The sequence below is a fragment of the Penaeus monodon genome, chromosome 43 (genome assembly GCF_015228065.2).
Source record: "Penaeus monodon isolate SGIC_2016 chromosome 43, NSTDA_Pmon_1, whole genome shotgun sequence".
NCBI classification, from domain to species: domain Eukaryota; kingdom Metazoa; phylum Arthropoda; class Malacostraca; order Decapoda; family Penaeidae; genus Penaeus; species Penaeus monodon.
Window position 1 is genome coordinate 8,171,486 of NC_051428.1, and position 25,000 is coordinate 8,196,485.

The window sequence follows — 25,000 nt, forward strand, 5'->3', positions numbered from 1 at the left end:
GAAAGAGTAGAGGGAGAGAAGGGGAAGATGGAGAGGATGTGAACGAGAAAGAAAGAGATGAGGAGGGAAGAGAGGGAGAAAAAGAGAAGAGAGGGAGGGAAGAGGGAGAGGAGGGGAAGGGGAGAGTGAGAGAGAAGAGGGGGAGAGGAGGGGGGGAGGGCGAATTACGAACAAGGGGGGTGATTTGAACAGGAAATTGTCATGCACTTAATGTGTGATGTTCCTGGATGGGCCTTTAGAGTGCAGTTAGTCACGCGATGTTCTGGTACGCCCGGTCGTCGGTCAAGTATGTAATCATTTCTGTAATTATGACCCTTCTCCCCCGCGTGTGTGTTTTTTTTTTTTTTTACCCATTAGCTGTGTCTGTTTGTTCGTTGTTACGCGGTATACAATGAAGCATCAAATACATTAGCTTGTGCATGAATACGCAAAATTATCTCGTCTACACGCACGCGAGTTTTCACAGGAAAAACACACACATGCCACACACACATAAACACGCACTTTGTACATGGAAGGGACCAGGCACGTGCGGAGGAGGCCTGCCCTTCGCTTGTCTTTTCTCTCGCTTTTATCCTCTATCTTTATTGGTTTCTCCTTCTGTCTATCAGTACGTTTATCTTAGTTTGTCTTCCCGTTTCTCTAACTGTCTGTCGGTGTTTCAATCTCTCTCTCTCTCTCTCTCTCTCTCTCTCTCTCTCTCTCTCTCTCTCTCTCTCTCTCTCTCTCTCTCTTCTGTCAAGTCCATGTTCTTGTCCCTTTTCATCCGTTTTTCCCATCCACACTTTCTACATTTTCTTTCCTTCATTTCCAGTCTCCCCTTTTCTGCCTTTCACCCACGGTCCTTAACGTAATGTCTTCATAAAAAGGGGAATGGAGAGAGAGGGAAAAAAAAACATATAAATAAATATATAAATGGCGATTAGGGCGAACGTTAATCAGGCATAGAATATTAGCGAAGTTCCGCTGATATCTTATTTATTGCCTTCTTGCCTCGCCCTCGTCTTTATTACCCTCGCCGATTCGGATTTGATAAGCCCCTCCCTTCCTCTCTCTCGCTCTCGCTCTCTCTCTCTCTCTCTCTCTCTCTCTCTCTCTCTCTCTCTCTCTCTCTCTCTCTCTCTCTCTCTCTCTCTCTTTCTCTCTCTCTCTCTCTCTCTCTCTCTCTCTCTCTCTCTCTCTCTCTCTCTGACTCTCTCTCGTTCTATCTATCGATCTGATAGAGAAATACAAACCAATAAGATAAGTTTCATCTTTCCAAAATGTGAAATTTCATAAGAGAGCGAGCAGGCGAGGCGAGGTTCACGCCCCCCCGATTCTCCGGCCTCGGAAGGGCCTGGCCGGACTGGGCGCTGCGGGGGTGTCAAGTCGTCGCTATTGCTCTGGGGATTAAGGGATTTTCGGGCGATTCGTCGGATTCTCTTCCGGGATTTTTCTCTCTTTTTTTTAGGATGTTTGGTCATTGATTGTATGTTTACTAGATTTGGCCGTGTTTTTTTTTTCTCTCTCTCTCTCCAATTCTACTTTTTCGTCTTCTTTTCTTCCTCCCCTCGCCTTTCCTTCCTCTACTCTTAACCCCCACCCCCTCCCCAGCCATGCCTCGAGCAGCGTCGAGTAAGCAGTCAAGAAAGCAAGCAGGCAAGCAGGGTGTCTCCCTCTCCCTCTTATTTTCCCACGATGCGACTCCATCAACGCCCCATTTCGGCCAGTCATTCCTCGCGTCTCCTCCTCCCCACCCATTCTCCCCATTCGCCACGCCGAGGGAGAGGAACCAGCTCGAGGGGAGAGAGGGGAGGAGGGAGGGATGGGGGTGGGTAGGATGAGGCAAAGGGAGGGAGGGAGAGGGAGGGAGGAAGGGAAGGAGAGAGACACACTCCAAGGGGGAGGCTGTGGGAACACACTGATCGTAAATTTGTCGTTTATGATATAGGCCGAGAAAGATTTTTTTTCGGGGGGGGGGGGATGATGGCGGGAGGAGGGAGAGGGAGAGAGAGAAAGGAGAGAGTGATGGCGAGAGGAGGGAGGGAGGGAGGGAGAGAAGGAGAGAGCGAGAGAGAGAGAGAGAGAGAGAGGAGAGAGAGGAGAGGAGGAGAGAGAGGAGGAGAGAAGGAGAGAGAGAAGAGAGGAAAAGAGAGAGAAGAGAAGAGACCAGAGACGAGAGAGAAAGACGAGAGCGAGAGGCGAGCGAGAAGCGAGGAAGGCAGGCAGTAGGTGCAAAAAGCGAGGGAAAAAAGGATGGGAAAGTGTGATGATTATGACGTCTCTGCGGGTAACTGGGCTTGTGATTCGGCGATCGCTGGTTGCCGAGGGAGGGCGGCTGTCAAGCACTCAAGAAATAAAGGAATACTGGTGCTTCTGTTATTCATTATTCTCGTTATTTTTATGTTCAGAGTGTTGTAGCTATCAGTATTGCTGTTGGTAATATTATTAACATCATTCACCTTGTTGTAGTTGTTATCATATTATTATTTCAATTACCATTATTATGGTTGGGATAGTTATTATCATTAATGTTATGGCGGCTGTTGTTATTAAGACGGACATTCTGTTGTCATTATTTTCACCGTCATTCTTCTCATCCTCATCCTTTTGCTCTGAGTTATTACCGATATTAATTCCTGTCTCAGCAATAGAGGGAAAGATCAAAGAGGAGGAGAGACAGGGAAGGAAAGAAGGAGAGGAAGACGTAGAAATATCTTTTCCGACGAATATTTGGCGGCATAAGCGACCAGAGCGGCAGATGCAGCCAACATGACCGATATGATTTACAGTTCTCATAAATATACCAGCGGATCGTATGCGTCTGGGGAAGAGGGAAGAGCGAGAGAATGAGAGAGAGAGAGAGAGAGAGAGAGAGAGAGAGAGAGAGAGAGAGAGAGAGAGAGAGAGAGAGAGAGATTTAAACGAACTTATTAAAAAAAAAATAGTGTTTAAACAAACCAAACAAACAAAACACGCAAATAAAACAGAAGAAGAAAAGGAAGAAGGGAGTGAAGGAAGAGAAAGAGATGGGAAAACAAAAGCCCGCGAGATGGCGCATGGGGACCCGAGAGGCCAAGAAGCGTGTCGGAAGCGCGCCCGGAGATGGCCAGCGAGCGTCTTCTAATACATCCTATTGTCCCCCGCGGAATGGCCGAGGGGAAACGAGGGGAAATGGAAACAATGGACACATATCGGGGAAAAATTATGTCGTTCCCCTCAAAATGTCGCCTGAGGAAGTGATAGATAATTGGCCTCGTATCCCCCTTCTCTCTCTCTCTCTCTCTCTCTCTCTCTCTCTCTCTCTCTCTCTCTCTCTCCTCCCCCCCCCCCCTCCTCCCTCTCTCCTTCTCTCTCTTCTCTTTCCTTTCTCCTCCTCTCTCTCTCCCTCCTCTTTTTCTCCCTCCTTCTCTTTCTCTTCTCTCTCTCTCTCTCTCTCTTCTCTTCTCTTTCTCTCTTCTCTCTCGTTCTCTCTCTCTTCTTTCTCTCTTTCCTCTTTTCTCTCTTCTCTCTCTCTCTCTCTCTCTCTTCTCTCTCTCTCTCTCTCTCTCTCTCTCTCTCTCTCTCTCTCTCTCTCTCTCTCTCTCTCTCTCTCTCTCTTCTCTCTCTCTCTCTCTCTCTCTCTCTCTCTCTCTCTCTCTCTCTCTCTCTCTCTCTCTCTCTCTCCTTCCCTCCCCGCTTAACTTCTAGGACTTGTCAAGACGTCGCTGATAATCTATGCGACGGCGGGGGAGCCGAGAGGGACAGGGAGGGGGTTGGGAGCGGGAGAGCCTATCCTACCATGGGCGGGAGAGGGAAGGCAGTGTGGGCGTGGTGAGGCATAGGTTGTATCTGTGGGCGTCTGTTTCCCCTCACGGCCTCCCCCCCCTTTCCCCCCTCCCCTTTTTCGACGCCCCTTTCCCCTCAGTGGATAGAAGCCAGAAGCTGATCGCCAGGAAATGCATTCTTTCCCCGGCTTGGCTCTGGCTTTTGATGAAGATCTCGTATGATTATTTGATTAATATTACTTTTTTTTTTTATTATGATCATTATTGTCTCTTTTACCTTTGTTGTTGTTTTTTTTATTATCTTTTATTATACTTTTAAAGGTAGTGTTTAGGTTTTGTTGATGGCATCGTCCGATTTTCATTGTATTCAAATTAGCTTTTAAATGATGATGGAGGCACTGCTTTGAAATTTAATATGTCGCGAGAACCCTCAAGCATTTCCTGGACATTCCCTCCATCCCACGCTTCCCCCCCCCCATCCCCCTCCCTCCCTCCTCCCCCTCTTTCTCTCCCTCCTTCCCCTCCTTCAGTCTTTCTCATTTTATTTTTCCATTTCTACCTGTCTTCGACGCTCAATTTTGTCCCAGTCAGTTTTCGTGACTTCTCCTTCTCGTTATCCAGCTCCTTATTATCTCTTCTCTCTCTCCTCATCTCCATCCTTCTCCTCCTCATCCTTTTTCTCTCTCCTCCTCATCCTTTTTCTCTCTCCTCCTCATCATTATTCTCCTCATCCTCCTACCCATCCCTTCCCCCTCCCCCCTCCCCCATCCCCCATCCCCTCTCCTCCTCCCACCTCCTCCTCCCCCTTCCCCCCTCCCGCCCGCCGCCACGTGCTCCACTCGGGGAATCCAACACCTTTGTTATCGAATTCCACACTCCTTGGTCGAGTACCGGCCGATGTTCCTCTCCAGCGCCTCCGATGCCTGGCCTCGCGATCACGCCAGAGGGTCGGTTTCTTTCCCTTATTACTTCGAATGGGAATTGGGAGAAGCTGTTAAAATCGGTGTAGTTTAGGTATTCTTAGTACTGTTTTATGTTGTTGTTGTTGTTGTTATTGTAGTTGTTCTCAGTTACTGATATACTTGCTTTGTTGTCCTCTCTATGTTTGTTTGTTTTCGGATATATGGACTGATATTTGGGCATCGCTGTGGTTGTTATCATTAGCGTTCTCTTTCTTATTTGATTAGTGTTATCACCGCTTTTCATCTTCTTTTCCCTCTAGGGATGCTTTCCTAGGCCTAAAAAAATTCTCTCCTTCCCACAACGCCCACCCATCCACCTACCCCTACCCCCTCACCACCCCGTCCCCATCCCGACCCCCACCCCCCTTGACTCCATAACCCACTAATAAAGCGAAGATAAACAAGTTATTCAAGGCGAGTTGTCGGAGGCCGCGGAAGGCTGTGCGGTCGGGCGCCGGTCGGGTCGCGTGTCCAGTTGTTGTGACAATACAGCGGTCACTTGACCCCTGGGGCGCCCTCCACTGACCTCTGTGGGCGGCCCCGGCGGTAATGACGGCTATTCAGGGGTCAGCGCGAGGGGGTCGCAAGCTGCTGGTGTTGAGGCCGCGTGTCTGTCCGTCCGTCCGTTTGTGTCTGTCTGTGTTTGTCGGTGTGTATGTGTTTTGTGCAGCCGCGAGTGAGGTTGGGGTCTCCGTCGGGCTTCGGGGGAAATGTTGGAGAGAGATTAAACGACATTAGTTCAATTCCTTTCCATTGACATTTATGCAAGGTAATGTGCACAAACATACGCGAAAGTACGTAGACAGACGCACACCCAGCCATGGCGAGCGGGCGCACGCTCGCAGAGCCATCACAGCGGGAATTGATTTAAAGGGTTGTTTGAGATACAATTAATCCGCGCATCTCACGGGACGCGTATGTCGGGTGATGGGCGGCCGCTGTAGGGGTGCGACGCCCCCCGGGGGACCTCGCCTATCGCGCCCATCTGAAGGGGCGGCACGTGGCGCCGCTGCTACTGCTCCTGCCCTCCCTGCCTCTCCCCCTCCTCTACCCCGCCCTCGCTCTCGTGCGCCCCGCCCACCTCTGCCCTCCGCCCTCCCCGAGCTTTTTTAATTTCAGGAGGAGTCTAGTCTGCCAGTTAGTATTTGTTCGCGATTTCCACTCGCGGGGCAGCACGGTAATCATGCCCGCACTCTAATAATTTCCTCAGACGGCCCTCTCATGTCAAACCCCCCTCCAGTCACGCTCTCAAGCAGGCGCAAGCAGGTACAAGCAATTAAGCAAAGACGCAGCCCGCCGGCGTAAGACCCCGGGCGCCGCGCTTGTAACTTATCGCCGCCGCCACTCTCTTGGCACTTGACAGCCGCCCGTGCCGCTAATCCAATCAAACAATTGATAATAATGGCCCATCGACGCGCGCCCGGGCCTCTTATCGGGGGAACACGAGCAGCAAAACTGACGGATTAGTGGTCCCCTCCCTCCCTCCCTTCTCCCTCCCTTGTCTCTCTTTCCTTTCTCCCTCTCTCTGTTTCTCTCCCTCTCTTGTGATGGCTATCTCTCCATCTGCGCTGTTGTGTTACTTGTTGGGTGTTCCTTTCTGTGTCTGGTTTTCCTCTTGTTTAGGATTATTTTCTCTTCTTTCTCTCTCCCTCTCCCTCCCTCCCTCCCTCCCTTCCTCTCCCTCACTTATCCACTCTTTCTTTCCCTCTCCCTATTCCTCCACTTTCTTCCTTGTTGTCTGTCTCCCTTATTACTTATTCCGTCTCCGCCCCCGAGCATCATCCATCCTTCGCCTTTTCATAATAAACGCTGCGTAACAACAACTGCATTAGCGGTTGCGTCCCTCCTTCGGTCCCCCTTGTGGCGGGTCGGAGGTTGTTGCGGTTTTTTGTGTTTCCTTGCTTCTTACTGAGAGAGAGAGAGAGAGAGGAGAGGGAGAGAGAGGGAGGGAGGGAGGGAGGGAGAGAGAGGGGGAGGGAGGGAGGGAGGGAGGGAGAGAGAGAGGGAGGAGAGAGAGAGGAGAGAGAGAGGAGGGAGAGGGAGAGAGAAAGAGGGAGAGAGAGAGAGAGAGAGAGAGAAAGAAAGGGGGTGTAGGGTGGGGTATTAGATCCCGCAGCCTGATACTCGCATCACACCTACTTATTCCTCATCATCCCTCTTCTCCCCTTCCCTCCCGCCCTCCTCTCCTCTCCTCCTCCTCCCCCTCCATCCTCCTTGATCTCCCCCACCCCCTCCTTATCTCCCTTCTCCCCTACACTTCCCCTCCCGACACCTACTTATCGCCCCCCTCAAATCCACTTATCTGATCGAGAACAAACAGATGACACCTAAGTGACCATCTCCTCCCCCCCCGCCCCCACCCCCACCCCGCCCTCTAACAGGTGCGGTCGAGGGAGAGAACATATGTTTTCAATGGTTTATCTGGCCATCGTTTTGTAATCTAATGATACAGCAAGGTCCGGAATGCATAATTAATACGTTGAAGAAGGGGACTGGTGCTCTCTTCAGGGCGGGGAGGGGAGGGGAGGGAGGGAGGGGGAGGGAGGGAGGGGGTGAGGGCAAGGAGGGAGGGGAATGAGGAGGGGAAAAGACGGTAAGGGGCAAGGGCACGCAGGGAGAGGAGGGTAAGTGAATTGAAGATTGATTTGACGTCACGAATTTTCCCTCGCGGACGTTAGTTCGACGTGAATTCGCAGACGTCGCTGGGCACAGCCAAGGGAGTGGGTAGGGGGAGGGGAGAGGAGGGGAGGGGAGGGGAGGGGGTAGGGTGTTACTCTGGGGTTGGAGTTTATTTTTGGTGGGTTTATCGATGCCCGCGTGAGTGTTTGTGGAGGGTGGGGCATCGAGACAGCGTAAATCGGGCATACCGCACAGTATCCACAATGGGAAGGAGGGGGGGAGGGGGAGGGTGAAAGGGAGAGGCTCGGCGGGGGTTCCATTGGCGGTTCGGGAGGGAGGACCAGGGGCTGGGGTGGGGTGGGGGGGCATCGGGCACCTGGCTACTTGATTGACGCCATTCACAGGCCAGGCCCATAGTCGGCGATCTGCGCTGTGCTTGTTTCGATGTCCCTTTCCCTCTCTCTCTCTCTTTCTCTTTCTCTCTCTCTTTCTCTCTCTTCTTCCGCTCTCTCTTGTTCTGCGGAAGTTCATTTACTGTTCGAGGAGGCCAGATGGGGAAGAGAAAGAAAGAGAAAGAGAGGAAGGAGGAAGTGGAGGGAAGGATGAAAGCGACAATAGCGGTTTCCCTTTTCTAGTTCTCTCCCTCTCTTCCCTTCTCTTCCCTCCCCATCCCCTCCCCTCCCTTCCCTTGCCTTCGTCCCTGCAACAATACATCATTACAAACGCAAAGGGCGACAGAGAGTCAAGAGCTCTCGTAGGTTATTGAGAGATCCTTAACTCTAGCGGATTGCTCACTTCCTCGCTCGTCCCGGAACCCAGACGGTGCTCATTATTTATCAATATTCCAACCCAAACGAAAAGTAAATAAATAGAATTAAGTGGATAAATAATTAATGTAACTTCTGGTCTTTGTCAGGAATTTCCTTTCATCCCCGCCGATTCCCCTTCTCTACCTCCCTCTCTTACTCCCATCCTCCTCCCTGCCCCTCGCCCCTTGCCTAAGTTTATGTGAAGATGGGGTATCATGTGGCCTATACGTCTCGCTGACTGCACGTGATAAAAGCCTTTGGGGTACGTCTCTATAAAGAATCATATGCCATGAAATGTGACTGTCGGAAGTGCCCGTGAGGCAATCAGAGAGAGAGAGAGAGCGGGGGGGGAGGGGAGGTGCTGGAAAGGGAAACACAGATGAACATCGAGTAGCCTTTGGAAGGAAGAGAATTCGCTTGACTCTAGATTTACCTTTTTGCATTCCTAAATATGAATGACTTTGTATTACGGCGTGTCCTGGAAAAGGCAACGGGTCTCAGTCCTCTCTGTTGCCCACAATTACGGTCCTTCCCTTCGGCCTTTGCTTGACTGCCCCTGTGGTGTTCCCCTGACGCACGAATCCAGTCTCAAGTGCATAGCGGGATCTGCGGTCGGCGGAGGGGCAAGCCACGGCCGGTCCTCCTGCCCTGAATGCCCTGAGCGCAGCTGGCCCGCCAAACACTCCATTGAGCGCCAGTGTTCGGGAAAGTAGCGTTTCATTCCATAGTGTTTCATCCGGCGCCGTGCCCGCCGTGCCCCACAATGCCCCTCGGCGGCAGAGCGGAAAATTCTGCCGCGGCGCCGATAGCCTGTGGGACGCGGGCGCTCGGTCCCGGGGCTCCGAACGCTCACTTTAACGTGTATTATCCGGCGCCGCCTTGTAATGCTCGTATAAATGACTCCACACAAAGCGCGATGGAGTCGGGCGCGACGCGACAATGACGGACTCGAGATTGATACCCTGTTTATGGAGGAGGTCACTCGGAGGCCTTTGTGCGCCGCTCATTATTTTTCTGTTACGTCGCCGGCCGCATGCCACGTGCCCGCCGCCCTCGCGCGATGCGGTGCCCGAGCGACAGGCATTTGCGGAAATCGCGGGGTTTGACTGGGAGCTTTTCTGGCTGTTTGCGATTCGGCGGAGAGCTTGCTTTCCGGACGTCGGCTTTGTTGGGTGACGTAAAAGCCGTCATTTCTTGAATGGATTCCTTCTTGGCCGGGGACTGTGTGACTAACCGTTCTTGTTATTGCTGTTTATTTTCATTAATATTAGGCATAGTTGGTGTATTTAAAGCTAATCATTTATTGTATAATGTTTATATTTGTAGTGCTTTCATTTTTTATCTCATTTCACATTATATACTCTCTCTCTCTCTCTCTCTCTCTCTCTCTCTCTCTCTCTCTCTCTCTCTCTCTCTCTCTCTCTCTCTCTCTCTCTCCTCTCCTCCCTCCTCCCTCCTCCCTCCCTCCCTTCCTCCTCCTCTCCCTCCCTCCCTCCCTCCCTCCCTCCCTCTCCCCTCCTTCTGTCTCCCTCTCTCCCTCTCCACACCCCTCCATCCACCATTCCCAAACACGAAACTAACCCCCTCCCCCTTTTCTCTCCCCCCCCTACAGGCCATGGCGGCGTGAACCAGCTGGGCGGCGTGTTCGTGAACGGCCGTCCTCTGCCCGACATGGTACGACAGAGAATAGTGGAGCTCGCACACAACGGGGTCCGTCCCTGCGACATCTCCCGCCAGCTCCGGGTGTCTCACGGATGCGTCTCCAAGATCCTGTCCAGGTAGGTACCGCTTACGAGGTGCTTGGGCGGGTGGGTGGCGGTGGAGGGTAGTAGCGGTCGTGGGCGTAGTGGGTAGTTTGTAGTTTGACGTAGTTTTTTTTTTTTTTTTTTTTTTTTTTTTTTTTTTTTCTTTTTTTTACTGTGGTTGTTGCTTGTTTGGTGTTTGGTTGGTTTTGGAGTAGGTGGTGTGGTTGTGGGTGTTTTTTTTTTTTTTTTTTTTTTTTTTGTGAGTGTGTGAGATTTAAAATGTAGGAGTGTTTTTTTTTAAGAGTTAGAGACGGAAATTATTTGCAATTATGATTGGTTAGCGCTGAAATGTGAAACACACACACACACACACACACACACACACACACACACACACACACACACACACACACACACACACACACACACACACACACACACACACACACACACACACACACACACACACACACACACACACACACACACCACACACACACACACACACACACACACACACACACACACACACACACACACACACGGCCCTGCCCCTCCGTCTTTCCCGCCGTCATAGATTCCGGCGAGGAAACCCTCTCCGTAGAAAGGAAAATCGCATCGCGTCTCCAAAGGGAAAAAGGGGAAAAAAAAAACCGAGCTTATTGTCCCTACGGTCTCCCGCACCACGTCTCCGCTAACCCGAGCTTCTTGTACACAGAAGCTGTGCCACGGATGGCCTCCCGCCCTTTTAAAGTCCCTGATATACGCGCACATCCCGGTAAATAATGCTTTCCGCTCCGGCGTGGAATCCTTCCCCGGTAACACAAAGGGCCGGCGGCGAGAGCCATCGGGACTTACAAATTCCGCGGCGACAAGAGATGACAAGTTGGCGCGGAGAGGAAGCCATGTCTCGCCTCCTGACCGCTCTTCAGGTCCAGGCTCATCCGCGTGACTAAGTAGTGCGTCGGCGTTTTCTTCTCTTCTCTTCCTCCTCTTATTATTTTTCATCCTCCTCCTCCTCTTCATCATGATCCCCATCTTCTTGTTTTCTTAATAATATTCCTTGGCTTTTCTTCCCCTCCTTCTATTATTATTATTATTATTATTATTATTATTATTATTATTATTTTACTTATTCAGTAATTATCGTTATTATTGATATTACTATTATTGATATTACTATTATAATTGTTATCATTTTTATTATGATAATCAGTACTAGCATTATTATTATCATCATTATTATTATTGTTTTCGCTATTATTATCATGATTATTGTTTTCGTTATTATTATTGTTGTTGTTATTTTTGTTATGGTTATTCTTATAATAGTTCTTATTATCATTATTATCACTACTAATGTGATTATTATTATTATTATTATCACTATGTTTCTTTCTCCTCTTCTCTCATTATTAATCCTGCTCTCCCCTCTTCCTTCTATTCCTCCGATCGCTCTTTAACTGACTCTTATGCCCCTGGTTGATAGGTTCGATTATGGCGTGACGACCGCGCTCGTCTTTCGGAAAGAGGGGGAGGGAGGGGGGGAGGGAGGGGGAGAGGGTACGCAGGATGGTCTTTCTGTCGCCTGGGGATAAGGGGGAAATTCGCATGTCCGCATGTCTGTGTACGTGCGTATTTGTGTACGTATGTATGTATGTATATGGGAGGGGAAACTGTAACAAGTCGATAATCCGTCAGCGCTGGTGGTTATATTCATGAAGTCGCTCGCTTGCGAATAATCAGATGATCTTGTTTTTGTATCATTTCCGGTTGGCGGGAAGAGTTTGTGGACGTTATGGCGCCGTCAAAAGATTTTCCCTTTTTTTTACCCGCGAAGGTTTTAGCGCGTGAGAGCGAGAGAGAAAAAAAAAATCGGGAGCGCCGCGCGATCGCTGGAATGGGTATATATATATATAAAAAGTAAAATAATAATAAAAAAAAATAACGCATACAGGCCAATCTATATTTTTTGAGTGATATGAGCTTTCGATTCTGAAAAAAGGAGTATATGAAAAAAAATACGTGGAGAAAAAAAACCAACGATTCAAAATCCACGATACGAAAATAAAAAATCATAAATCTAAATGGCATTTTTATATAGAAAAAAAAACGCATATTACCCATTTCGGATGAACTTTTAAACCAGTGTTTTTGATGCCTTTGTTATTTTTATTGGTTCTATCATTCTCACATATCAACTAATTCGCCACGCTGAAAAAGTCATCCTGTAGTCACGCTCGGTGCGCCAGACCCTCGGTTCGGTATTAGCTTAATCGAAAACACTCCATCAAAACATACCCGAACCAAATTTCATCTCTCCCTCGCTCTTTCTCTCGCTCGGGCTCTCTCTCTCGCTCGCTCTCTCTCTTGGGTTCTCTCTCGGGTTCTCTCTCGCTCTCTCTCGGGTTCTCTCTCGCTCTCTCTCGGGTTCTCTCTCGGGCTCTTTCTCTCTCTCTCTCTCTCTCTCTCTCTCTCTCTCTCTCTCTCTCTCTCTCTCTCTCTCTCTCTCTCTCTCTCTCTCTCTCTCTTTCTTCCCTTTCTCCCATATCTGGTTATACGTTTCATTCTCGATGTATCGCATTTTTTCACCCACCATGTTCACTATTGTCAGATTTTCGTGTTATTTTTTTCCTTTTTTTTCTTTCTTTCTCTCTGTATTTTTAGATCCATTTTTTTTTTTTTGGTCGTTTTTCTTCTTTTTTTATTAGAGTATTATTTTTCCTTCTTTCTTTTATATCCTGTTTATGCGCTTTGTTTTTCATAGAAGAGAACGTGAAAGATTTAGATAGGAAGAAGGAAAGGATAGAGAGAGAGAAAGTCGAGAATAAATGAAGGAAGTGTAAGAGAAGGAAATATTAATTCCTTTTCTTGCCTTTATATTTCGGGAAAAAATGTATCGTTTTCTTTTCTCTCTGTATCTCCTCATACGCTTAATTCTCTCTCTCCCGTCTTTTCCCCTCCTTTCTCTATTTTCATGATTAATCATCGTCATCGTTGGTGTCTGTTCCCACCATCTCCCTCCCCCTCTTCCCCCCTCCCCCTTCCCTCCCCCTTCTCTTCCCTTGTTCCATTCTACTCCTCTCCTTCTCCCTCTTATCCATCTTTCTTAATTTCGCCCCTCCCCCTTCTTTTCTTCCTTTTCCTCCCCTCTCCCCTTCTTTCTTCCTCCCCGCCCTCCATTTCTCCCCTCCTCCTCCCTTTCTTTCTTTCCCCCCTCCCCCCTTCTACTTTTCTCCCCTCACCCTCCCTTTCTTCCTCCCCCTCCTCCATTTCTTCCTCCCCCCCCCCTCCATCCATTTCTCCCCTCCCCCTCCTCCATTTCTCCCCTCACCCCTCCTCCATTTCTCCCCTCCCCCTCCTCCATTTCTCCCCTCACCCTCCCTTTCTTCCTCTCCCCCTCCCCTTCTTCCTCTCCCCCTCTCTCCCCTTCCCCCCCCTCCCCCCGCCACGGGAGAATCCGAAACGCGGGCCACAGCAAACTCGCTCGTCTCGCGGCCGGGATTGGCACGCGACCTCATAATGACACTCTAATGGAAAACAGAGAGAAGAATGACCATAACAAAGCTCCGACAATCTCATTCTCTTCTCTCCCCTCTCTTCTCTCTCTCTCCCCCTCCCCTCTTTCGGTTTCTCTCTCTGTCTCTGTCTGTCTGGATGTTTCGGTCTGATTATCTTTTTTTTTCTCTCTCTTTTTTTGTGTCTTTTCTCTGTTTTTTCTCTCTCTCTCTCTCTCTCTCTCTCTCTCTCTCTCTCTCTCTCTCTCTCTCTCTCTCTCTCTCTCTCTCTCTCTCTCTCTCTCTCTCTCTCTCTCTCTCTCTCTCTTTCTGATTTTCTCTTCTCTCCATCCCTCCCCATCTATTTTTTCCCCTCTCCCTCCTACCTCTCCCTCTCGTCCCTATGCGATGCTCACTTTGTTTCTTCCCCCTTTCCCTCCCTTCCCCCTCCCTCCCTCCCTCCCTCCCCCCTCCCCTCCTCCCCTCCCCTCCTCCCCCACCCCACCCCCACCCCACCCCCTTCCCCCAGGGTGCGGGATTGATTCCGGGTTTGAATCGCGTGCCTTGCGATTGATGGTGTGTTGCTGGGGATGAGTGTCAGCGATATGGAAGCTCGCGGGCTTTTCCTGCTTTTTCTCGCGTTATTTTTATTATTTCATGTTCTCTCTATATCTATCTTTCTCTCTATGGATATATCTATCTATCTGTCTCTCTCTTTCTTTTTCTCTCTCTCTCTCTCTCTCTCTCTCTCTCTCTCTCTCTCTCTCTCTCTCTCTCTCTCTCTCTCTCTCTCTCTCTCCTCTCTCTCTCCTCTTCTCTCTCTCCCTCCCTCCCTCTCTCTCCGTCTCTCCCTCCCTCCCTCTCTCTCCCCCTCCCTCACTCAGTTCTCCTTTTCCATTCCATTTTATCCACACTTTATAAAGCTGCATCATCACAAACACACATATTTCCATAGCGGGCAATGGATGCACTGCCGCCCTGCATTACAGCTTCCCGTCCACTCGGATTTTCGCAAATAATATCCCAATGCCGCCATCACTACTCACCTAAAAATATATCCGTGAATATGAATAATAAACAAATATATAGAACCGTATGAAAAAATGAAAAAAAAAATAGATTGGTTAAAAAAAGAGAGGATTTTTTGGAAATTATCTGGATGTCATTCTGCTTCGTTTGTCCGTTGGCTTTTATTCCTGTTTCGCTCCGGTGGGTTGTCTATGGATGTTGATGTATATGTCTGTCTGTCTGTCTGTCTGTCTGTCTGTCTGTCGGTATGCCCGGTTATTTTCTGTCTCTTTCTTGTTCCTTTTTTGTTCGTTTTTTTTTTTTTCTTTCTTTCTTTGTCGGTCTCTCTCTCTCTCTCTCTCTCTCTCTCTCTCTCTCTCTCTCTCTCTCTCTCTCTCTCTCTCTCTCTCTCTCTCTCTCCTCTCTCTCTCTCTCTCTATCTATCTATCTATCTATCTCTATCTCTATCTCTTTCTCTTTCTCTTTCTCTCACTCTCCTTCCCTCCTCCCTCCATCCCTCCCTCCATCCATCCCTCCCTCCCTCCCTCCTTCCCTTACCCATCCCTCCCCCCCTGCCCCCGATTCCCCCAGGGGCGAAGGTAAGGGAAGTAATATGAAGAGAATTAAAGAGAGTTCCCCCCCCCCCCCTCATCGTCACCCTTGGCCTTCTGTTTTCACCCTGAGGTTTGAATCTTCGTTTTCTCTCCCTCCTCATTTTATAAGGGGGCGCTGCCTCACGCCTCATTTTTTGGCCGAAAGTGGATTTGTTTTTCTTTCCCACTCTTAGTCACTCTCTTCTGGGAACGCAGGCGAGACGTAAAGGAGAGAGAGAAGGGACAGGAAGATAGATAGCTTGAAGAGAGACAAGGAAAAAAGGTAGGGAAGACATATAAAACGATAAAGATCGAAATAAAAGGTAGAGAGAGAGACAGTCAAGAGACAGAGCGAATAAAAAATATATAGAGAGAGAAAGGGAGAGACTAAGAATAGATATAGAGAAAAAGGGAGAGACTCAGAATAGATATAGAGAGAAAGGGAGAGACTCAGAATAGATATATAGAGAAAAGGAGAGACTAAGAATAGATATAAAAGAGAGGGAGGGAGCTCCGGCCTCGACCCCTAGAGTTCGGCCTCCGAGTGAGAGGGGAGTGACAGCACGAGGCAGAGGTCGACCGCAATGAAAAGGTTAGTCGCTCGGCCTTAAAGCTGCGAAGACACAGGTGAGAAAAGGGGGGAGGGGGAAGGAGGAGGGGCGAGGGGGAAGGGGGTGGGGAAGGGGTTAAGATCACTGGGAGTGCTTACTCACTGGTCTTTCGAGGGATTGGGCGGTAGTGGGGGAGGGGGGGGGTTATAATGGTGTGGTTATGGGTATCATTACGACTCGTGGATTCTGATATTGTTCATTTGATCTTATCCATAATTTTCCCTAAACCATTTCGGCGCATGGGATGGCCGCCCAAAAGGCCATCGATCGGGTTTACAGAACAGGTGAAAAAAAAGGCGGTCCCGGCCGCCCATCCCGCCCGAAAGCCTTGTGATGGGCGGCCGTCTTGCCTCGGAGCCGCCCACCCGCTAACGGCCTTTGCAAACGGCTTTTAGTGCGCGATTAAAGCCTGTGTTCGCGGCGTTATGGACACGGCCATTGTCCTCTTTCGGCCCAAATGTAAATGATTGGCAATAACACCGTATGCGCGGCTCGGACACCGTATCAGAATTGGTCAGTGAACCTCAAAATTTTGTATATCCCAATTTGCATTCAGATTGAGTTCGGGCTCCGCCATCTGCCTGCCGATAAGGGCGCCCTACCCCCCTCACCCCTTCCCTCCCCTTCTTCCCCCCCCCCCGCCTGCCCGCTCTCCACGCCCGCACGCCCGCACGCTCGCTCTCGCGTGTGTTTATTTCTCAGCCGCTGCTCATGTGACTAATAAGGGCGGTCTGTTGGCCCGGGCGGAGGGGGATTAGAGTGTCACACTCGGATTTTAAAAGGACTTCAAATGCGCCGGGAGGGGGAAGGGAGGGGGGAGGGGAGGGGGAGATGGGAGGGAGGGGAGGAGAGGGGGAGAGGGGAGGAGAGGGGGAGAGGAATAGGGGGGAGATTTTTAAAAAATCGCTTTCCTTTGTTTATCCTCGTTCTTTGTCTCCTTTCTTTCTCCTTTTCCCCCCTTTTTCGCGAGGCCTTTTTGTGTGGCGTCCCCGCGGATGCCTTCACTTTGTGTGCCTCGAAGGAGCGCGAGAGCAGGTCGCTCCCGCGCCCTCGACTCCGCCTCCGATTCGCGGGCTGGAAATGGGCGTGAAATCCCTCTCCATCTAAGATAACACGGAGCCTCGACCCCCTCGCTCTTATCAGGGATTCTGAGCTCATGTCTGCAACCTGAGCAACATTCGCAACGGAAGCCTGGCCAGCAGCGTCTCCTGATAACGCCCCCCCTCTCTCCCTCAGCCCCCTTCCTCAGCCCCCTCCCTCAGCCCCTTCCCTCAGCCCCCTCCCTCACCCTCTCCCTCTACCCCTACCCCCTCTAACCCCCCCCCCACGTAGGACCCTGAGCTCTCTCCCTCCTCTTTCCTCTCTCTTCCTTCCTTCTATCTCGCGAGCAGCATCTTCTTGACTCGCTACATCTTGGCTTTATCCCTTGAGACTCTCTTTTTCCTCTCTCTCTCTCACTCTCTCTCTCTCTCTCTCTCTCTCTCTCTCTCTCTCTCTCTCTCTCTCTCTCTCTCTCTCTCTCTCTCTCTCTCGCTAGCTTATTCTCTCCCCCTCCCCGTTCCCCTCCCCCTCCCTCCTTCTCTTTCTCTTCTCCCTCTTCCTCCCCTTCTTCCACTTTCTCTCTCACTCTCTCTTGCGCGCATCCAGATGGAAGGAAAACTCTCGGGGACTTATTAATAAAACATGGCTCTACGGGCCGCCTTCATAATGTCGGTGGGGAAGACACCGCTCGCTTCTTCCGCGCTATGGAGGGGGAGGGGGGAGGGGGAAGGGGGGTCCAGCCAGAAGTATGTCCTTTGGATTCGTCTTCTTTCGGCCGTTCTTTCTCGGTCTGTCTGTGTCGGTCTGTCTGTGTCTGTCTGTCTTTCTGTCACTCTATCTATCTTTATGTACTTTATGTATCTGTCTACCTGTATCTACCTTTCATATTTGTTTTTAGTTTTTTTTTTTTTTGTAATTCAGACGTATGTAGATAGATTAATATATAGATAGATAGATAGATGGATAGATATTTCTTCCTATTCAAGAAAATCAAAATATGTGAATGGAGCTAAAAACAAGAGAGAGAGAGGAGGGGGGAGAGGGGAGAGAAAGGTGAGAGGGGACGGGCGGCGGCGGTCGTCTCTCTTTAAGGGCGCGAACGACCCGCCTGGCCCCGACCTCCTCCTCGGCGGGTCGTGCGGCGCGGCGGACGACCGGCTAAACGACCTCGCCATTACCTGTTCCGACGGCAGGTGTTCGTAAGGGCGATTTCCCCCCTCGGGAGACACGGGGCGAGCGACCGTCAGCGCCGCGTCCTTTTGCACAGCCATTATGGCCGTCCATCTGGCGTGTCATTTAAAAAATATATAAAAGCTCGAGCGGCGCAATGAGGGCGCCATTTGCCGTGATCGCGGCCTCCTCATCAGCGCGCAAAAACGTATCAATCGCCGCATTAGCCTCCATAATCGGGCAAATATCATTTGGCCATTGTAAACCGTTCCTCCGTTTCTCTTTATTTTTCTCTTTTTTAATATATCTCGTATTGGTGGGAGGGGAAGGGGGAAGAGGGGGAGAGAGAGAGAGGGAGGGAGGGGGCGGGGGTGTTTGAGGGAGAGTGATTTTGACATCTGATTTATAATTGTCAAATAATGACTAAATGTTGCTATCTGGGAACTCATGGGACTACTCTTTTTTAATGATGACGTCACATATTTGTTCACGTCAGAGTTGGAATCATACAGTGAGGGCGGGGAGGGGGAGGGGGGAGGGGGAATGGGAAGGGAGGGGGAGAAAAGGCTATAGGACTGTAAACCTAAATCTTTCGCTAAAATTTCTCAATTAATTTTGGTTTCTCTTTTTCTGACTCCCTTTTCCCCCATTTTTCTCATTTCTTCTGATTAGTGGCATTCATTCATGTAAAAAATAAGGTGTTTTTAAAGATGTCCCTCCCTATACCCCTCCTAATTTCCCTCCCTCTTGCCTCCCCTCCCTTTTATTCCTCCCTTCCTGCCTCCCGATTCTCCTCCGCTTCCCTTCTCCCTCCCTTCTGCCGTTCTTGTAAGGAGATTCACCTTGTTCCTTGCATTACAGTGACAACCCAACAAGGCGCCCCTTGTGAGTAAGCTTTTGGCACGTTTTACAAGGCTGTGTCTCTTATTTATTTGTTGATTTGCGTTTTTTATCATTATTATTGTCTTGTTCTCCATATTTCCCCTTTCCTTTTTTTATTTCCCTCCCCCTGGCCCCTTCGTCAGCCCTCCCTCCCTCCCTCCCTCCCTCCCTCCCTCCCTCTCCCCTTCGTATGCAACAGCTTCGCTTTGTGCTTCGGCCTAAGGAAGAACAAACCCCTTAGAAGTATTTCTGTTTCCCATTTTCCCTTGTCTCTTTCACCCACAACGCATCGTTTGATTTCTTATAGTTATCCTCGTTTCTTTCATTGCGTTTCCTGTTTGCCATAGTTACTGCTGTAAGCCTCCTTCCCGTCCTAGCTCCTCCCTTCCCCTTCCCTCCCTCCCCCCTCCCTCCCCCTTGAGAGCAAGTTCCCGCATCCGTTTTCTTCGTTGCGCCGCCTCCCGCCTGGCTTATAGTCGCTCGCCAGCAGCAGCTGTTGACGCGAAAATATATCATGGTAACTTTACAGAATTTGCCGCGGCGTTCCGCTCAGCGACGCAGCGCCCATGTGCGGCAGATGTCGGCGCCCTTAGAAGAGGGTGGGCGGCGATCTCGGGCGTTTAGCGGCCCCGGGCGGCGGGCCCGTCGACCGCCTGATGTCACTACCGAGGCATCCGCCGCCGCTGCCGCTGCCGCCGCCGCCGCTCTCGCCCATCGTTGTTATGCTGGCAAAGTGCGCCAATTAGTGTTGTTTGCTGCGTCATCTCATTACCAGCTTTGCTTTGATATCATTGTCGACGGCCTAATCGACTCCTGCTGCCTCCTGCTACTGCTGCTGCTTTGCTGATGATCATGATGCTTCTGTGCCACCCTTGCCCCCTGCCCATCCCCTCTCCCTCTGACCCCCCCATCCCGCTGTGCCCCGTACCCCCCACCACTTACTTAGAGGAGGGGGAAGGGGAGGGGAGAGGACCCACAAGGAGTAGTCAGTCGGCACTGTCAAGGACATTCCTACGTCTTGTAATCTCACACATTCGCTCTTTTTCTCCCTCTCTCTCCCCGCTCCCCCTTCTCTCTCTCTTTGGTCCCTCCTCCCCCTCCCCTCTCTCCCCCTCCCCCTCCCCTTACCCCAACGTCGGGGCAGATACATGTGTTTTCACTTTATTTCATGCCTTGACGCTAATGTTTCCTGCACATAACGTTTCTCAGTGTCATAGTCGTAGGCATAATGAATTTATTGTTGGGTTGACTGGGACCTTAAAGTTTATCGTTTTATGTATTTCACTCTGTCTTAAATCTAAACAGCGAATATAAAAGTTTAAAGAGAGAAAGAGAGAGCAAGCAATAGCTGGGAGAAAGAGAGAAAAAAAAATATATATAGAAGGACGCGGGTGTATGTTCTTTAAGACAGCGTTGCGACCGCCGAGACCCCTTGCCCCCGAAAGCCTCACATCGGCTCGGGTGACCTACAACAGGAATCACTTTGTTTGACCCTCTTCTCCCCTCGCTCCGCCCCGCGACCCGTGACCTGGCCTCGGGGCACGGAGAACGAGGAGAGGAGGAGAAGAGAGGAGGGAAGGGAAAGGGTGGGCTAAATTGGGAGATGGGGAGAGAGAGAAAGAGGGAGGGGTTCTCATGGCCGGGTCATGGGAAGCTGATCGGGGAATGGGGGGAAGGGGGGAGAGGAGGGGGAAAGGGCGTCATTCATGGGTGTCAGAGTGAAGAAGGAGGGCGTTGTTGCGGTTGTGTTCTGCCGTCTTCAGGGGCTGTTACGGGGAGGGGAAAGGGGAAAGGGGAGAGGGAGGGAGGGAGGGGAAAAGTCGCGAGTTTTCACCCTTACCGTTTCCTCTCGTTTATGGCCTCTTCTTCTTTATTCTCCCTTTTAAGTATTGGTCTCGTTCTTCTCGAGTTTCTAACTTTTTGTGTTTCCTCTCGTTTATCACATTTATCACATCTCCCCTTTCTCTCCCTCCTCTCAGACCCATTCGTTGTCTCCTTTCCCTCCTCCTCTTCTTCTTCTTCTTCTTCTTCTTCTTCTTCTGCTCCTTCTTCTTCTTCTTCTGCTCCTTCTTCTTCTTCTTTTTCTTCTTCTTCTGCTCCTTCTTCTTCTTCTCCTTCTCCTTCTTCTTCTCCTTCTTCCTATCACCTAGCCGAGTTAAGCAATCGCCTGAAAAGCCGAGGACCCCCACCGCGGGTTGAAGATGAGGGGGAGGGGAGGGGGAAGGGGAGGGGTTTATTTAAGAGCAAAAACGCCCCTTTCAGGCGATGCAGTAAAGCACCGATAACATCCCAATCTGTCACTTTGGATGATATATTTTTGCTAAAGGGAGAAGGAAGGGGAGGGAGGGGGTGGGGGAGGGCCCAGCTGAGGAGGGAGGGAGTGGGGAGGGGAAGGGTATTTGTACAAGGTGCCAAGAGATACCCGAGGAGGCTTGGCAGGTGGGGGAGAGGGGAGAGGGGAGGGAGGAGGAAGATGAGAGAGCGAGAAGCGACAATATATTTGAGGTTTAATAGGCGATCGGGTATGGACGATAGAGGGAGAAAGGAAAAAAAAGTACGAGAGGAGAGCGAAAGGGAGAAGGAGCGCCAGAGGACTCGGGCGAGGCGCCCGAGGCTCCGCAGAGACGCCCCGACAGCGTGCATAATTTGGCGAAGAAGTATGAAGACATTTGGCCGCTGCGTGTCACCGCCAATTTGTTTTCGTGTTGAGGTGTAAAATAGCAGGCATGTTTACCAGCGCCGCCGCGACATCCATCAGCCGGGGAGGAGTGCTGGCAGCGCGGGGAGGGGGGGGGGGTGAAGGAGGGAAGGGGGGAAAGGGAAAGGGAGGGAGGAGGGGAAAGGGAGAGGGGATGTCACCGTGATGTCCCCGCAGATAGGAGCTTGCAAGCGACAGCCCGACTCTGATTTTCAACTGCCGACTTGGAAGATTTGCCGCGATCGCTTATCAGTCGGGGCGGGAAATACCTTCAGCCATTGGAGCAAGAAATGAATAAAGAGAAAGAAAAATAAACCACGAAAAAGCGCAGTCAAAGGGCATGTTGTCGGTCTGCCGTCGCGGCGGATCTCGGGCGAGCGATTCCGCCTCGAGTAGCGGCGAAGGACGAGGCTTATCTTCCAGCCTCCGAGGCCACGTGCGGCGCCCTCGGTGAACGGCCCTTTGTACGCCCGACGCCCAAAGCTGAACGACCGCCCTCGACATCTGACGGCGCTCGCTCCTCGTCGTTATTTCATTTTTCGATCTGAAGGCGAATAAGGCTGCCGTTCTTCTCGCGGGAAAGTATCGGCGCCATCTTTGTACATTGCGATGATATAATAGGCATTTAATGGGCTCCACAAACATCTCTTTTCTTCTTCGCTTTTCCTCCCCTTGTCCCTCTTTCCTCCTCCTCCTCCTCCCGCCGTCGCTCTCCGCCCATCGAAGGTGGCACAAGGGAACGCGACGCCCGGGGAGATAAAACTGTCAGGCTCAAAGACCCGCGAGCGCCGATAGACTCGACGTAGTGCCCGGAAAAAAGGAGGCGGGAGGGGGGAGGGAGGGCGAGTACCACGAGTGCCACCCGGGACGGAGGGCGGCACTCATGCGAGAGCCGCTGTGCCGCAGTCGTCGCCTCCTGCAGGTCGTGCGGTGACATAGAGCGCGCATAAACATCCGACAGATACCACTCTAGATACCACGACGTACGACTTGCCGGAGAGAGAGAGAGAGAGAGAGAGAGAGAGAGAGAGAGAGAGAGAGAGAGAGAGAGAGAGAAGGAGAGAGAGAGAGAGAGAGAGAGAGAGAGAGAGAGAGAGAGAGAGAGAGAGAGAGAGAGAGAGAGAGAGAGAGAGAGAGAGAGAGAGAGAGAGAGAGAGAAAGAGAGAGAGGGAGGGAGGGAGGGAGGGTGGGATGAACTTCTAGTACAACAAGAGTGGGAGGAGGGCAAAGGTGGGCGGGAAGAAGGTACGGAGAGTGAAGAAAGGTATGGACAAGGATCTCGAATATCTTTCAGAAAAAAAATATAGAGAGATTTGAGCGTAAGGAATTCGAATGTGAAGAGAGGAGACAAGAGGCTGAAAAGGAGGGAAAACGGAGGAAGGAACGAGGGAAGTGAGAATGGCGACGCGGGTGGGGGGGGGGGGGTGACACACGTTCTGCCGTGAATCAGACACGAAATCTCGCGCAGGGATTCGCGCCCTTGGCATCCCGAGCGCCCAAGGAGACCGCGCTGCTCCCGCCGGGGACGTCGTCGAAGGTGGGACAAAGTGTGATTCATGGGCGGGCGGAGCAGCCGCTTTGGTAGGCGGAGTGGGCGTTTTTGTGGGTGGTGCCGGTGCCACGAGGCTGGCACCCGGTGTCATTTATGTCACAGTGGTGACGGTGGCACCGATTTACCCGCAGACCACACGCAGCCAGCGGCCACGTGCGCGGCGACGCAGCCTCGGCGCTCGCTCCTGACGCCTCTGCTCTCGCCTCGCGCCTTGGGCTTGCTGGTGTTTGTTTTCCTCCTTGCTTAGGCCGCTTGTCATTGCTTTTCCTTCGTGTCCGATCTTCAGAATTCTCTCTCTCTCTCTCTCTCTCTCTCTCTCTCTCTCTCTCTCTCTCTCTCTCTCTCCCTCTCTCTCTCTCTCTCTCTCTCTCTCCCTCCCTCCCTCCCTCCCTCCCTCCCTCCCTCCCTCCCTCCCTCCCTCCCTTTCCCTCCCTCCCTTTCCCTCCCTCCCTTTCCCTCCCTCCCTCCCATCCCGCCAGGTCAGGCGAGCCAGTGAGGCGGCGGGTGCGTGGCGGGGTCGCAGCCCCTTCTGCGGGATATTCGATTCCCTTCGGCGTCGGCGGATCAAAGGGCGGCGCCCCTTCCTCGCCTGGCAGGGGCGGAGGAGCAGTCATCCGCCGCCGCGCTCCTCAGCCCGATTTCTTTCATCCGTCTCAATCCTGTTTATTTCCTTCAGAATCCCCAAATTCCCATGAAAATACTTGCATATAGCAGAGGAGAGTGCCTTAAATTGGGTCCTGACCGTCGCGCGCGAGTCTGGCTCTTAAGTCACCCGGGCCGAAGGTCGAGCTGTCAAGAAGCGGCCCGGAATGTTTTCAAAGTTGGAATGGGAATTTTGTTGCGTTCCAGAGAGCCTAGGGGGAGAAAGTTTGTATACGGACCGCCCACTCTATATTCCTGGAAGAAGTTGATCTTGGAATATGTTCTTGAGATTTATAGGCAAAGCTCTGGAGGTGTGCGCGGGGGAGGAGGGAGGGGGAAGGGGAGAGGGGGAGAAGGGGAAGGAAGGGGAGGAGGTTAGAAAGGGGAGGAGGAGGAGTAGGGGAGAGGGGTTAGGGGAAGGAAGGGAAGAAGGAGAAGGAGGGGAGAGGGGTTAGGGGAAGGAAGGGGAGAAGGAGAAGGAGGGGAGAGGGGTTAGGAGAAGGAAGTGGAGAAGGTGGAGGAAGGGGAGGATTTTTTTCTTCTCCCTTTTCTGTGACTTTACAGTGGATGAAAGTGTCCTCAGAGAAAGGTCTTGCTCCTAGTGTTTTCCTAGTTTTTTTTCTCTCTCTCTGTCTTCTTCACATCTGGATTTGTTCTAAGGCGTTGACTCCTGTTAGAAAGGCGGTTTCGGCTTCCTCACGACAAGCTGTGGAAGGCCGCTTGAGTCTATTGTATCGGGGGGGGGGGGGGGAGGAAGGGCGAGTGGGGAGGGGGGGGCGCTCGGGACCTAACAAGGGCGACCCCATCTTGTCTCAGAAGGCAGTCGCTTCCCCTCCTTCCATTCTCCTTCCTTCCCTCTCCCATTCCTCCTCTTTCTCTTTCTTCTCCTCCTTCCCTTCCATCTCCTCCTCTTCCTCCTCCTCCTCCTCCTCCTCCTCCTCCTCCTCCTCCTCCTCCTCCTCCTCCCCCTCCTCCTTATCCTCCTCTTCCTCCTCCTCCTCCTCCCCCCCTTCTCCTCATCCTCATCCTCTTCTTCCTCCTCTTCCTTCCTGGCCCCTTTTCTCCCCCCTCCTTCCCCTCTCCCCACATCTTTATATCCCCAACTCTGCCTTTTATTTTCCTGCGTGACTGTGCTTAACGTCACTTGGGATATTTACTGTCTTAGGGGGGCGAGGGGGCGGGGGGGAGGGGGGAGATGGAGGTGAGGGGGCGGTGCGAGGGGTGGCTGAGCTTGGCCTGGAATGGGGGGGGAGGGGGTTGAAGGAGGGGCGAGGTTGTGTGTGTGTGGAGGGGGGGGAGGCAGTAGAGAAGGAGAAGAGGGGCGGCAGAAGAGGGGGACGGGGTAGGGGGTGGGGGGCTATGGGGGGCGTCGGTCCCCTTGTTCACTAACTTGGGATCCGTTCTTTCGTTCGCCGCCATTTTGTT

The 25,000-nt window shown here is 51.5% G+C and overlaps 1 protein-coding gene across 7 annotated transcripts in view; it reads left to right on the top strand.

The window, feature by feature from the left end:
- LOC119568389 (paired box protein Pax-5-like) overlaps positions 1-25,000 on the top strand; it is a 211,538-nt gene that overhangs the window by 137,489 nt on the left and 49,049 nt on the right. For all 7 annotated transcript variants that reach the window (XM_037916881.1, XM_037916876.1, XM_037916875.1 and 4 more), the window contains one exon: positions 9,749-9,914. In XM_037916881.1, coding sequence (XP_037772809.1) covers positions 9,749-9,914 — 166 coding nt within the window. The remainder of the gene's footprint in view (positions 1-9,748; positions 9,915-25,000) is intronic.